This window comes from Lissotriton helveticus, chromosome 3_1, assembly GCF_964261635.1.
Source record: "Lissotriton helveticus chromosome 3_1, aLisHel1.1, whole genome shotgun sequence".
NCBI classification, from domain to species: Eukaryota; Metazoa; Chordata; class Amphibia; order Caudata; family Salamandridae; genus Lissotriton; species Lissotriton helveticus.
Genome location: NC_136061.1, coordinates 2067194104 through 2067207432, shown reverse-complemented (window position 1 = coordinate 2067207432; position 13329 = coordinate 2067194104). Strand labels below are relative to the sequence as shown.

The window sequence follows — 13329 nt, the reverse complement described above, 5'->3', positions numbered from 1 at the left end:
TAAAAACAAGGTAACACAGGGTTGGTAGTCTTGAGAAAAAGATATTCCTCCAGATCTAGCATCTGTTTATCATGCCATTTCTTGAGTAAAACATAGAGATCATTGATGCTGGATAGATAATCTTGTTTCTTTATTATGGCATAGCAGGAAGCATCCTGCAGTTGACGCATAGCCTCAGCCACATATTTAGTCCTGGACATGATGACAACGTTGCCTCCCTTGTCAGAGGGTTTGCACACAATGGTTTCGTCATCCATGATGGTCTTAATGACTAAATGTTGTTCCTTGGTGGTATTGAATGGTATTCTCCGATTTTCTTGTGTGGTTCTCATAGCCATCAGATCCCTGGTGACTATTTCGGAAAAAATGTCAGTCAAATCCACCGCAGTCTGCGGAACAAATTTAGAAGCCAACTTAAAATTGCTTTTGGGTGCAGTTTGATCGATGTCGACATTAGCCAGTCTTTGAGTGAGGGTATTGCCTGTTGTTTCCATTTCCATATTGCATTCCTGTCTCAAATTATGTAACACTTCGCAGGCGGTGAGATCATTGACGGTTAATAGATCCGTGTCCTTTTTACTCTGTCTTAGATGCTTAGCTTCTTGGGCTGTTGGTTTAGTTTTATGAAACTTGTGCAATTTGATCTTCCGGACGAATTTAAACAGATCGATACGTGTCTGTGTGTACTCCATGCTTTTATTTGGACAGAATGTCAGTCCCAACTTTAGAACAGACTCTTCTGCTGGAGTTAAGTGTATTTCCGATAGATTCAAAATGGTGAGTTGTTCTGAAGGGCCTACCACCTTCCCCTTCTCTGGCTCCTGGTGATTCTCGTAGTTGGTTTGTTCTGGGTGTTGCCTCTGCCTCTTCCCCTTCCCCTTCCAGCCCCCTCGTCGGGTTTGTCTCCTGCTTCTGGGGGTTTGTTCTTGCCATCTCTTAGCCAGCTTTCTCGGATGACCTTGAACTCTGTCTGTTCTAAAGTTGGGACTGACATTCTGTCCAAATAAAAGCATGGAGTACACACAGACACGTATCGATCTGTTTAAATTCGTCCGGAAGATCAAATTGCACAAGTTTCATAAAACTAAACCAACAGCCCAAGAAGCTAAGCATCTAAGACAGAGTAAAAAGGACACGGATCTATTAACCGTCAATGATCTCACCGCCTGCGAAGTGTTACATAATTTGAGACAGGAATGCAATATGGAAATGGAAACAACAGGCAATACCCTCACTCAAAGACTGGCTAATGTCGACATCGATCAAACTGCACCTAAAAGCAATTTTAAGTTGGCTTCTGAATTTGTTCCGCAGACTGCGGTGGATTCGATTGACATTTTTTCCGAAATAGTCACCAGGGATCTGATGGCCATGAGAACCACACAAGAAAATCTGAGAATACCATTCAATACCACCAAGGAACAACATTTAGCCATTAAGACCATCATGGATGACGAAACCATTGTGTGCAAACCCTCTGACAAGGGAGGCAACGTTGTCATCATGTCCAGGACTAAATATGTGGCTGAGGCTATGCGTCAACTGCAGGATGCTTCCTGCTATGCCATAATAAAGAAACAAGATTATCTATCCAGCATCAATGATCTCTATGTTTTACTCAAGAAATGGCATGATAAACAGATTCTAGATCTGGAGGAATATCTTTTTCTCAAGACTACCAACCCTGTGTTACCTTGTTTTTACCATCTTCCCAAGGTCCATAAGGACATCAACGACCCCCCTGGGAGACCCATAATCTCCTCTATGGGAGGATTGACGGAGAACCTCTCCAAATTCTTAGACCACCACCTATTCAGTGCTGTGCTGTCTTTGAAATCATATATCAGAGACACCACAGACTTCATAGAGAAGGTGGAACTCTTGAACTGGCAACCATCGTACATACTGATTACCCTGGACATAACGAGTTTGTATACTTGCATAGATCATGACCAGGGCCTCCATGCCATCGAGTACTTCCTCAACAAGAGAGAGCTTAAATATGCAGTACATAATAGGATGCTATTAGAATTAATTGCATTCTGTTTACGTAACAACATTTTTCTCTTTCAGGACACCATGTACCGCCAACTGACTGGCACAGCCATGGGCTCCTGCTTCACCCCCAGCTACGCGAATTTATTCGTGGGCTTGTGGGAGGAGCAGGTAGCCTGGGCCCCCAGACTTTCCACCTGGAACTCCAAGGTGGTACTATGGAGCAGGTACATTGACGACCTGTTCCTAGTATGGAATGGTTCGATTGAGGAAGCCAATCAGTATATTGACATTCTCAATGATAATGAATTTCATTTGAGATTCACTGGGGATATCAACAGGGAAAAAGTTAATTACTTGGACCTGGAAGTAAGCATCAGGGATGGGCACATCTGCACTAATTTGTACCGCAAACCTACTGCTGGGAATAGCGTTTTACACGCGTCCAGTAGCCACCCCCGGAAATTAATTAATAACATTCCATACGGGGAATTTTTGCGGCTCAAGCGCAACTGCAGCCAGGATGATTGTTTTGAAAAAGCAGCCTTGGAATGTATGGAGAGGTTCATGATAAGAGGGTACAGTCCCCATCTTCTAAGAGAGACTCTAAATAAGGTTAGAAGCGTTCCTCGCTCTAGTCTTTTCGTCAAAAAGCCAGCCTCTACCACAGAAGGTAAATTCCACATGATCACTTCCTATTCTGTGGACTCCCACAAATTGCGATCAGTTCTGTCAAAACATTGGCATATTCTGAAAGCAGACCCGATTATTGGCTCTGACATACCCAACGTGCCATTAATTACATACAGGAAGGCGAGATCACTTCGTGATCAAGTAGTCCATAGCTATTTACGACCCACTGAGAAACGACAGGGTACACTAAAGGATGCCAAAGGCTTCTTCCCTTGCGGAAAGTGTAAGGCCTGCCTCTCGAGTAAAAGAACATTAAGCTATGAGGTCCCTGGGCACATTGGAGGGAAGAAAATTTATGTCCTGCCATTCCGATCATGCGGTTTACTGTCTTGTGTGCCCGTGCTTGTTGAGATATGTGGGTAGCACGATCAATCCTGTCAAACTGAGGACACTAGAGCACATGCAGGCTATAGCCAATAAGGATTTCACTTATCCCGTGGCACGCCACTTCTCTATCAAACATAATAGTGACAGGAACCTTTTGAGATATTTCTGTTTGGACAGAGTTGAAGCAAATCCAAGAGGGGGCAATAGGTTGCTCACGCTTAGGAGACTTGAGTCTCGTTATATCATAGACTTAGAGACCAGAGCACCTAAGGGATTGAACATGGGAGAAGAACTGGCCTCTCATTTGGGTTGACAATGATGGGTTAAAGTGCATGGAATCTGTAAAATTGATGGAATAATGACTCTGAGATGAATTGTATTTTTGTATTTTGGTGTTTTAAAACAAGTTGTGGCTTGGGGTTAAAGATGCTATCTTTATTAACTTTTTGTTAACATGTGTAAAGTACATTGCTGCATATTTTGCTGCACCTTAAGTAGGCAGTCCATAGGGGCTGCCATTGCCGATCCACGGCGAGATTTACCTGATGTTTCTATGTCCGATTTCTGACTTGATACACAGGTTGAAGTTGTTTTTGAGTCATCCCAGCCACGTAATTCAGATACTAATGGTTTTCTGATTATAAACGATGTGGGTAATTATTAAGATGATGGTTATGCCGATACACTGCGCAATTGATGGTGTAACACACTTGCAAGCAATGTCTGGTAAACAATGTATTTGTACATTTAAAGATGGCGCTCATGAGGCGCTTTGCGTAGTCCCTCGTTTATGTTCATGGTACATGACAAACATAGATAAGGGCATAGTATTCAGTTTCACAGATGTAAATACTGACGAGGGGAGTTTTCTCCCGAAACGCGTCTATCTGAATAAATCTACCCCCTGCTGAAAGCAACTGTCGTGCTTGTGAGTGCTATTTGTCCTGATTAACCCGGCTGGGTATCTTTTGGGATTTTGGAGCTGTTACATATATATATATATATATATATATATATATATGATGCCCTGAGAACCAATAGGAAATGTAGTCCTATTTCTACGTTTGTGCCATTCCGGTTTTCCCTTCTGAAAATCTTCTCACCCTGAAAGAAGGGCATAAGAAAAAACACTTTAATACATTTTACATTATTTGTAAGTGATAGCTGGTATTTGGAGTTAGAAGGATTTTAATTTTCCATTAATAAGTTAACTTGAATTACCTTCAGTAATTTTTATATATATATATTTTTAATGTGCTCCAGTATTTGATAGGTCTGTGCTATGTACTGCTTTTAACTGGGCCACTTGAAAATTCAACATTTCGCATCCTCCACAACACATGGGAAATGGGTTAGTCAGATGTGGTATATCATAGCAGGCCATTTTTTACATACCAGTACAAAATGGGAAAGGGAAAAAACCTGAACTAAACTGGACTACTGCAGAGAACCATTGCAAAGTAATTTAAAGTGGCATCCCTAAAAAGACAGACCACATGGTTTGTAGATGCTATTAAATTTTGTGCGTCAGTCGGAACAGCATCCATCAACAGGAGCTGAAAGGTCCAAATGATGGAGCATGTCTTCAGCAATTTAGGGCCCTGATCTCTGGAACATCCTTGACCAATTTAGGACCAAAGACTAATTACCTGCTGGTCAAAAAAGAGCCTTTAACTGAAATTGAAACTAATAAGCAACACTCAACCGGGTCAGAAACTTCCAATTACTTGGGTCGTACTACGTTTGGCTGACTGCAAACACGCTCAAGTTTGTCTACCCCAGAAACTCCTTCAGCAGCTAGCTTGTTTGAAGAATCATGAGAAACGCGTGGGAACAAGAGAAACATGACCGTGAGTGACTAGAACTGATGCACATCACAGCTAGGTCTCTTATCCATGCTCATGAGAAACAAATATCACAGGCGCTCGGGGGAACTAAGAATAGTGCTATTATGAATGATGTTTTTTTTTTATATGGTGCACCTTCATGTTTGTTGGCCCTACATCTCACAGTGGGAAACAGAGTCTTGAGGCAGCTACATGGCCCAAAGGCCCCTGAAAATCCTCTCCTCAATTGGTGGGATCCTCTTTAACAGTTGTATTTCAGAATATTGTATTGAAAAATATCCTATACTATGAATATTGTGTCCAAAATATCGTTTACAATAAAAGTCCCATTAGTTGTAGATTTTCTTCTCTTAACTCCAATGGGGCTAATTCATTGTAAACAATAAGATATTTAACTCATGCGATAAATATTTTCAGAGCATTCCAAAGAGACATACTTGCAGCCTCGCTTCTTTTATGCATTTCTGACACTTCTGTCTGCAAGGCTGAAAGTCCAATAGGATTCCTGAGATACCAGAAACCAACCAAGCAGCCTACTTGAACTTTTTACTGAAACTATTATTCCACCATTTCCATCTTTTCTGAACTTTCATCCCAATCTAGATACAACACAAATTTCTTTAGAGGAACAGAACAGTAACCTTCATGCACCCTGTCCAAAGATTAACATTGGCCCATTTATTTAATTTACAGTAGCCACCATCTTTATTATATTACTCTTCGTTAGGGATCTTAACCCGTAAGTTGTAATTGCTGGAGAATCTTGGGTTTCCCTACAGATACTTATTTTTACTGTTAACTTGGCGTGTCTTGAAAATGTATTCTGGGGCTTCTATGACGCGGTCTCGAGCAGCGAGTCCCGCTGAGGAGATCAGACGCGGGCACATCTGCCTGTGTTACGCCGTCGGCACGGTCCCTGCTTTCCTCCACCTCCATGTGCGACCAGGCACTGTTGAATCTCCTGCATACATGGGGGTTCTCATTTTGACTCTGGCGGCACAATGGGGAAACCAAAAATCACGCAGAACCTGACTATACCCGAGACTGCTCCGGAGAACCAGCCGAATACCCGCACATTGGCTAAGCTGGCAACTACAGCCCACCAGATCCATGGGAACTTCTTGCCGAACTACCTTCCCCCTACCCCTCCTCGCTCTACTCCTCTCCACTTTCCTGCTATTGACCTCTACCTTCACCTGTCCTGGCCCTAGTTCCCACCCTGTTTATCTCCTCACTCAACTACTCTCCACTTTCCTGCTGCTGAACTCTGCCTTCACCTGTCCTGGCCCTTAGTCCCCACCCTGTCTATCTGTGAATTTCCCCTCGTCATTTGAGATCTAGCTATTTTGTCTGATGCCCGATGGAGCTACCTGGTTTTGCTATAGGGGAGACAGATTGGGGATTTCCTCTTTGGACCTCACCTACCCAGTCGGTCTTCAGCCAGACTTCCTTTTCATCTCTCCTGTCGTCTCGTCCCGCATCCTCCCTCTATTTTTGTCTCTCCTTCTCTCCTCTCTCAATGTATTGAGACTGAACTTTTTTGTCGAATGCCCGATGGAGCTACCTGGTTTAGCTATAGGGGAGATGGGCCGTGGACTCCCTCTTTGGTCGTCACCTACCCAGTCGGCCATTAGACAGATTTAATTTCGTCTCTCCCTGTTGTCTCTTCCCCAATCTCCCCACTTTCTCTCCTTCCATGCCCCCTCCCCTCTACGCTCCATTTATTTTGCCCCCCATGTTTCTTTAATTGTTTTTCCCATTGAGACCGAGCTATTTGACCAATGCCCGGTGGAGCTACCTGATAGCTATAGAGGAGATGGGTTTTGGGACTTTCCCTCAACCGTCACCTACTCAGCCGGACTTTGGACAGACTTTCCTTTCGTCTCTCTGCCGTATCTCTCTACTATCCCTTTACCCTTATCCCCTTCCCCTCTACACTTCAATCATCTCATCTTCTATGCTCTTGCATTTGTTTGTCTAGTATCTGATGTTAATTGGAACTGATGTAATCTTGTAATGTAACTTTTGTGGAACCTCATGTAAAGCGCTCTGATACCTCCGGGTCTAGCCAGTGCTATATAAAACTCCTGAATAAATAAATAAATAAATAAAAACATAAATTAATAAATACTATACATTGCCTCCTACTTTGTGTGATACACCTGTGTTATATTCATAGCCACTGGAAATATGTGGCAGTGAAGGACCACATTATGTGGCACAGTCGATAAAATTAGGTGGCAAAAAAAGCTAAATATACAGGGCAGCACTATACCTCATTAACACTAGATTAACACCTGAATACATCAACCAGCAACTGAAAGGCACCCGTTTAACCCTACCATGGGGGTCTGCTGGTTTGCAGGACGATGTGTGGCACAAACTTTATTGAATTTTCTCTGCCAAAAACATGCTTGAAAGCCATTTTATGCATATGAAGCAGGATGCAACCAGGTATACATAGGGAAAATAACATTTTGTACATTAGTAACGGGAACAAAAGAAAAAGAGAAGAACAATTTTAAAAAACATTAAAGAAAAGAACAGGCTGCAGTAGTGATAGAAAAAGGGAGGAATCTTGGGAATATGATCGTGTTCCTGGATACTGACCCGGCAATCATCCACTTTATCAACTCGGTAATGGTATATACATAAAGTATGCTATACATGAGGCAGAACCTCCAGATCCAACAATGCGGGCTGGGGGGGTGGTCGGTGGGGTCAGGACAAAACCCCTATAGTTTGCCGAGCATTGCCATATACCTGTATGTTTTTGGGGCACCCCCAGGTCTTAAATACTGGTTCTTCCAATCCCATGCAAAAATCTAAACCTCGCCTCCAAACCCACAGCAGGAAAGGGGTCTGTGCTTTCGAAGCATGAGCTATATCATGCTTGGCCAAGGTCAAACCCAAGAACAGTAGGTGGCGTTCATATCTGTTGCCTCCAATGGCCTTTTTGATGTGTAGTAATGCGAGCCATGGTGTGCAGTGTATTATCCGCACCGTACCTCTTTCAGACATCTATGAACGCCCCTCCAAAACCGGTTCAAGACTGGACATGTTCACACAGTGTGGATGAAAGTGGCTTCCTCCACCCCACAACACAGACATGCCTAGGAAGCTATCAGACCCGCCCTATAAAGCCGCCCCCGGGTGTAGTATGCTCTGTGTAAATATTTCACTGTAGAAGGTGCTGGCGCAAGGAGATCGCAGCCATCCTGGGGGACTGTAGAGCCTCTTTCCAGTCATCATTGTTAATGGGTCCTATGTCTATTTGCCAAGTCTCTTGGAGAGATTCGAGTGTTGACGCACTGTGGGTAATCAGTGCTTGAAAACTTAGAAATTTTGTGTTCCTCTGGGTCCCACATGAGGAGCCGTCCCGCTAGTGGGCTGAATTCGAGAAGGGCTGTAAGATCCCTTGAATATGGGATGAATGCATGGCAGAACTGATGTGCGACACTTTTTGCTTAGTAATCTTTCATCCGTTTGATCTGGATGTCATTTTTTTTGTGACATCTGCAACTTATTGAGCAGACAGTGACAAAAATGCAGACAATGCAATGACCACAGAGTCTCCTGATTCGAATTGACCTACTTATATTGTATCAATTTCTAATCTTAGTAAGTTTTAACAGATCGTGAAGAGTCAAGGAATATGGGAGGCTTGGGCACCATTTGCAGTTCTTTGAGCTAGAATTTTTAATTTATATGGCTACAATGCAAACCTATTAATATGCTGATTGCTTTCTAAAATCAACAGGTTCCGGGGAAAAGGAAGATAGATTACCTTCCTTTTCTACGAGCTATTTAATTAATTACATGTGCTGGATAGAGTTATAGTCTCCTTTTCCCCTCTATATAGCACAGAAACATGCACATTACTTATTATCAAAAGAAAGACAATCAACTTAATATACCATCAATTAACTGATAGCCATTGGCATAGAAATGTAAATATTCAGGCAATCACTACGTTTTCTCAAAGCATGGTGTGTATCACACTAGGGTTATAGTGACACTACCTTTAGCATCAAGACATTTTACATCTATTTGAACTGATTCAATACAAAACAACCGGATGTGGTGCAGCTGAGCTTCCATACATTTGTATGACATTGTATCAGAAGTCTCTAAAGAAGAACAACATGTGAGATAGCCCAGGCTGACCAGAAACCATAGTTATTTCCTGGTGCTCTTAGATTCACGCAACGCCCTGATGCTTTCAGGTTTTTGGCATTATGCAAAGATTTGATTAATTTTGGTTTTGATCTGCCTATGATTAGGAACCCTTTATTAGGGATAGCTTAATAACTGTATACATATTTGATCAGAAAGAACTCTACTGGAGCAATGACTACTTATAGGGAAAGTTAAAGTGAGTTAGTAAACAAACCCCACCTCGTTGCTTGAAACACGTTGGAAGGCTTTATATAGTAAGGTTTTAAGTTGTAATGTTTTTTTCACGTCACACTGACAGTTCATTTATTAACACAAGTTCATTTTATTTTGGTGCCAGTACTAAAGCCCAGAAACTCTAAATGAAACCAACCTTTGATCTCATTGGCACATTGACTGATACTTAAGAAAACACTGTGGTAAGACTCGGGGTGCTCTAATGAACCTACCAGTCAGCATTGACACATCAATGGGAAGGGTAGTGAAATCAGTGATCCAAAGATCTGTCTGATTCTCAACTTGAGTGGCAAGCTCCATATCCACAGTTGTCTCCTCCCCAGAAGGTATGTCAGTCACCACAAGCTCGTCGTCAATCCATGGGGTCACAACTTCCTCTTCCTCCGATGGTATGGCTATAAAACAAGACAAATGATAGCATAATGGTAGAATGTTAGTTTTTAAGGTACACGTGTTAATATTATCTTAATTCCATGTTATCGTATCAGTCAGATGCTAATTAGTACATCAGGTAGGGAGATCATCCCTTGAAATTCACTGGAAGCCAATCTCAGTACAAACATTGTCAACCACAGTGGGTTATCAAATGGCTAGGAGTAGGCTGTAGGGGCTGGGTGTTCACGAAAAGCAGAGAACATTTCAGTAAAAAGGGCATATAACAGGCCATAATTGGGTCACGCTTTGCACCTTATGCCACATTGTGTCAGGACCATTGTCACATCATATTGATGGGTAAAAATGAGAATCTGCGTGCATTGGCCCCATCTCCACAGACGGATGTGAACCTACTCAAAACAAATTAAACCAAAATGAAAGAATAAATCAAGAAGGTGCAACTCTTTGAAAGCATTACAAACATGTTCACTCTGTTCCTTAGTACATTGAGTGGTAAGATATAAAAGTCCTAAGTTCTGGAAATGCTATGAGGGCTAAAACATTACAAAGTTTGTTTCTTTACGTTACAAGAGAAACGGTTAAAATGTTGCAGAAAAATTCTGGTTCTGAGCGGGTACTGAGGCATTCTGCATTGAACAATTTAGCTGTTTTCATACTGCTGCATTCTTCCGAAGTGCTCCAAAATTGAGCAACATATGCAGCTTGATGAAATGCCGTTACGTGCATAATTACGTTGACAGTAAAGGGTTGAATTGAAGCGCAAGTCAAAGAAATGTATATCTAGTGAACAAATACGCTGGTCATAAGGCACTGAGATTTGAATATATAGACCTTTAAATCAAGGGATGGCTGCAATTTGATGTAGCACATTAATGTAAATTAGAACATTGGAATGTTGGGAGCTCCATTGAAAACAATGGAGTGCTCCGAGCTTATAATGGCTGGTATAAGCCTGGAGCTCCAACATTCCAATGTTTCTTTGTTCACAGCTGTGGCTTTGAACAAAGGCTTCAGGGAGCCTGAGGGGATTCTGATCCCCTCCCGCTCCCATAAGGCTTTGTTTTTTTTTTGTTAGAACATTCTACCCTATAGTGGCAGAATGTTCTAATAGCCTTATAGCCTTTCGTAGCTAGGCTATACCGGTATTAAAGTCCCTCTCCCTTGTTAAAGGCCCTTGCCTTCGGCTCAGGCCTTTAACGCTGGAGAGGGCCTTTAATAGCCGGTATAGCCCTCTAGGGCGGGCTACAAGGCTATAATATATATATATATGCGTGGCGCACAATGCAATAGGAAACCAAAATGAGAGGAATGGATATTTAGTTTTTTTCCAGAGTTTTATATAGCGCAAACTTGACCCGAAGCGTTTTTCATGCGCACCAGTTGCCTTTCTCGAGGACACTATCATTTTTGTTAGGCATGGGGAGATTAAGTGATTTGCCTAGAATCACAGGATGTTGAGTGTTGTTGCGGAGACTCGAACCGAGTTTTCCAAATTTGAGGTCGACTGCCCTAGCTGTTAGGCCACATCCTCTCCTAAATAGTACATGTTACATATTATCTCCCCATATTACAGTCAAAAATACATCTGGAAGTTATTAATGCTTGTTTGATTTGATATGACCACATTATGTAGATATATTAAAAACGATAGGCCTTTGAAGATGAGAAGAAAGCCTGAGTATTAAGTGCAGCAACACTATGGCACCAATGGTATCAAAATGTAATGCACGGTGCACTACAATTAATCTGAAACAGCTGCAAGCTATTTGTGGGCAGAATTATCATAATGCATCCCTTCTAGAAATATCTATCCTTTACAAACACCTGTTACAGTTCTTGTTAGGTAGAACCTTTTCTGACCCAGTATTGATCTCTGCCATTTCCTTTTTGAATCAATTAGAAGCTTTTAGGGAAAGCACATCAGAACTATTCTGAGTTACTACTAGTTAGACAATATCTTTGGGTGGTTTATGCAAATGCATACTTAAGTACGAGTCTTGATATGTTTTGATCCTATTAAAATCTCTGTTTCCAACACTCTTCAGAATTGAGGGAAAAAGTATTTTATTTTAGCTTTCCTAACTGCTGGATGTATACAGTTCATTTACAGGTATTTACATTTTGTTGTGTCTTGCTAAAAACATCATCCTACATTGTCACATAATTCACTTTAAAAACTCCTCTCACTTTGCAGTCAGGAGAAAGAAAAGTATCACCAAACCCTATATTAAAAGAATAAAATAGCCTGACATTTGACCTCTGTCTTTGAATCACCAGCGAATGTGACAACTTTAATGCAAAATTTGAATGCATTTTTATTTATTACTCTGGCTTTTGCGACCCCCAAAAAAATTGTCTAGTTACCCAAAGTTTGGTAAACACTGATATAGATGATTTACGGACTCGTTTATACTCACACACTGAATGACTCAGTCTCTCATTCACTCAATCTTGATTATGCTGAAGATAAATTCCTTGCTATAAAATCCACCCTTTCTAGTGTTCGATGGTTAATTTATTTTTGTCATACCCCACCAGACATGCATTTAGCCTCTAATCAAACAAGACATATTTTACCTTAACAGGGAAAACAAATTGAAATTTGGCATTGGATCTGATCAATGAAAAACTTCTCTGCTTTGCTCTGGTACATTGAAGATCTCACTAAGCTGACCTCTTTACCACTAAATGCAAGTACTCACCCTGTCATTAGTGTCTTTAATGGGCAAAGGTGAGTGTCTCACTAGGAAATTCCCTCTTTGTAAATAGGTCGGGACATCTACTGCGAAAGGTTCACAGAAATCCGATTCTAGCAATCAATTGTCCTGTTATTTAACGGGAACAATATCTTGAACATTTCTCAAAAAGCTTGCCATCTGTGTCAGATGTGAATAAATACTCCTACCCACCCTTCCACACACTATTTATTCAACATTCAAGTTCGGTTGCCCAACATTTAAGTATTTAATCCTCCAACTAGAAAGATTGAAAGGCTCAGAGACAGTAATTTAAAGACTTATGGTCTTTTGTTTACAATTGTTGGTTACAGGGCAACATCTAGCAAGTTGTCCTAATAACAATCAACACTTTATGAAGTACTCTAAAACCAAGTTTTCAAGTTTAGCCATACGAGTTTCTTATCCACATTTTTTAATTTCTTGAATATGCCCGAGAGTTTTTGTCCATTCCAGCACACATAACTCACTTTGATGTCCCTGTGCTGCCTTCTTTTCAAATGCCACCTCAGATTCTTACGATGACCCGGAGATCATCCTGCCAGCCTTCTCCATTATTGCTCACTCCACTAAGGGTAAATCACCTCAGCCCCTACTCTAGCTGAGCTTGCCGGTCGCCTCCTCCACAGTGTTTACGCTTCTGGGCAGCTTTGTTGGGCCGTGGGCTCCTTACCTGCAGCTGTCCTGCTGTGTGGTCAGGGGTGGCTCGGCCGGCTCAGTCATGGGAAAACCAGACCCCAACCGGGCCCCGCGACACGGGCGGCACGCTCCCCATATTTCCCCGCTGCTCTCTACCCCCCCCGGTTGTGTGAGCCCTGCGCTGCAGAAAACTGCCGCTAAAACTGTGATAATGTGCTTGATAATATGCTCTATGGAATTCCAATTGAAGCCCATGTTAGATGTCCTTCACATTTAGCATGGAC

The 13329-nt window shown here is 41.9% G+C and overlaps 1 protein-coding gene across 2 annotated transcripts in view; it reads right to left on the bottom strand.

Annotated features, from left to right (window-relative positions):
- The window catches only part of ACAN (aggrecan), a 239099-nt gene that overhangs the window by 72485 nt on the left and 153285 nt on the right, over positions 1 to 13329 (bottom strand). For both annotated transcript variants that reach the window (XM_078683188.1, XM_078683189.1), the window contains exon 11: positions 9488 to 9670. In XM_078683188.1, coding sequence (XP_078539314.1) covers positions 9488 to 9670 — 183 coding nt within the window. The remainder of the gene's footprint in view (positions 1 to 9487; positions 9671 to 13329) is intronic.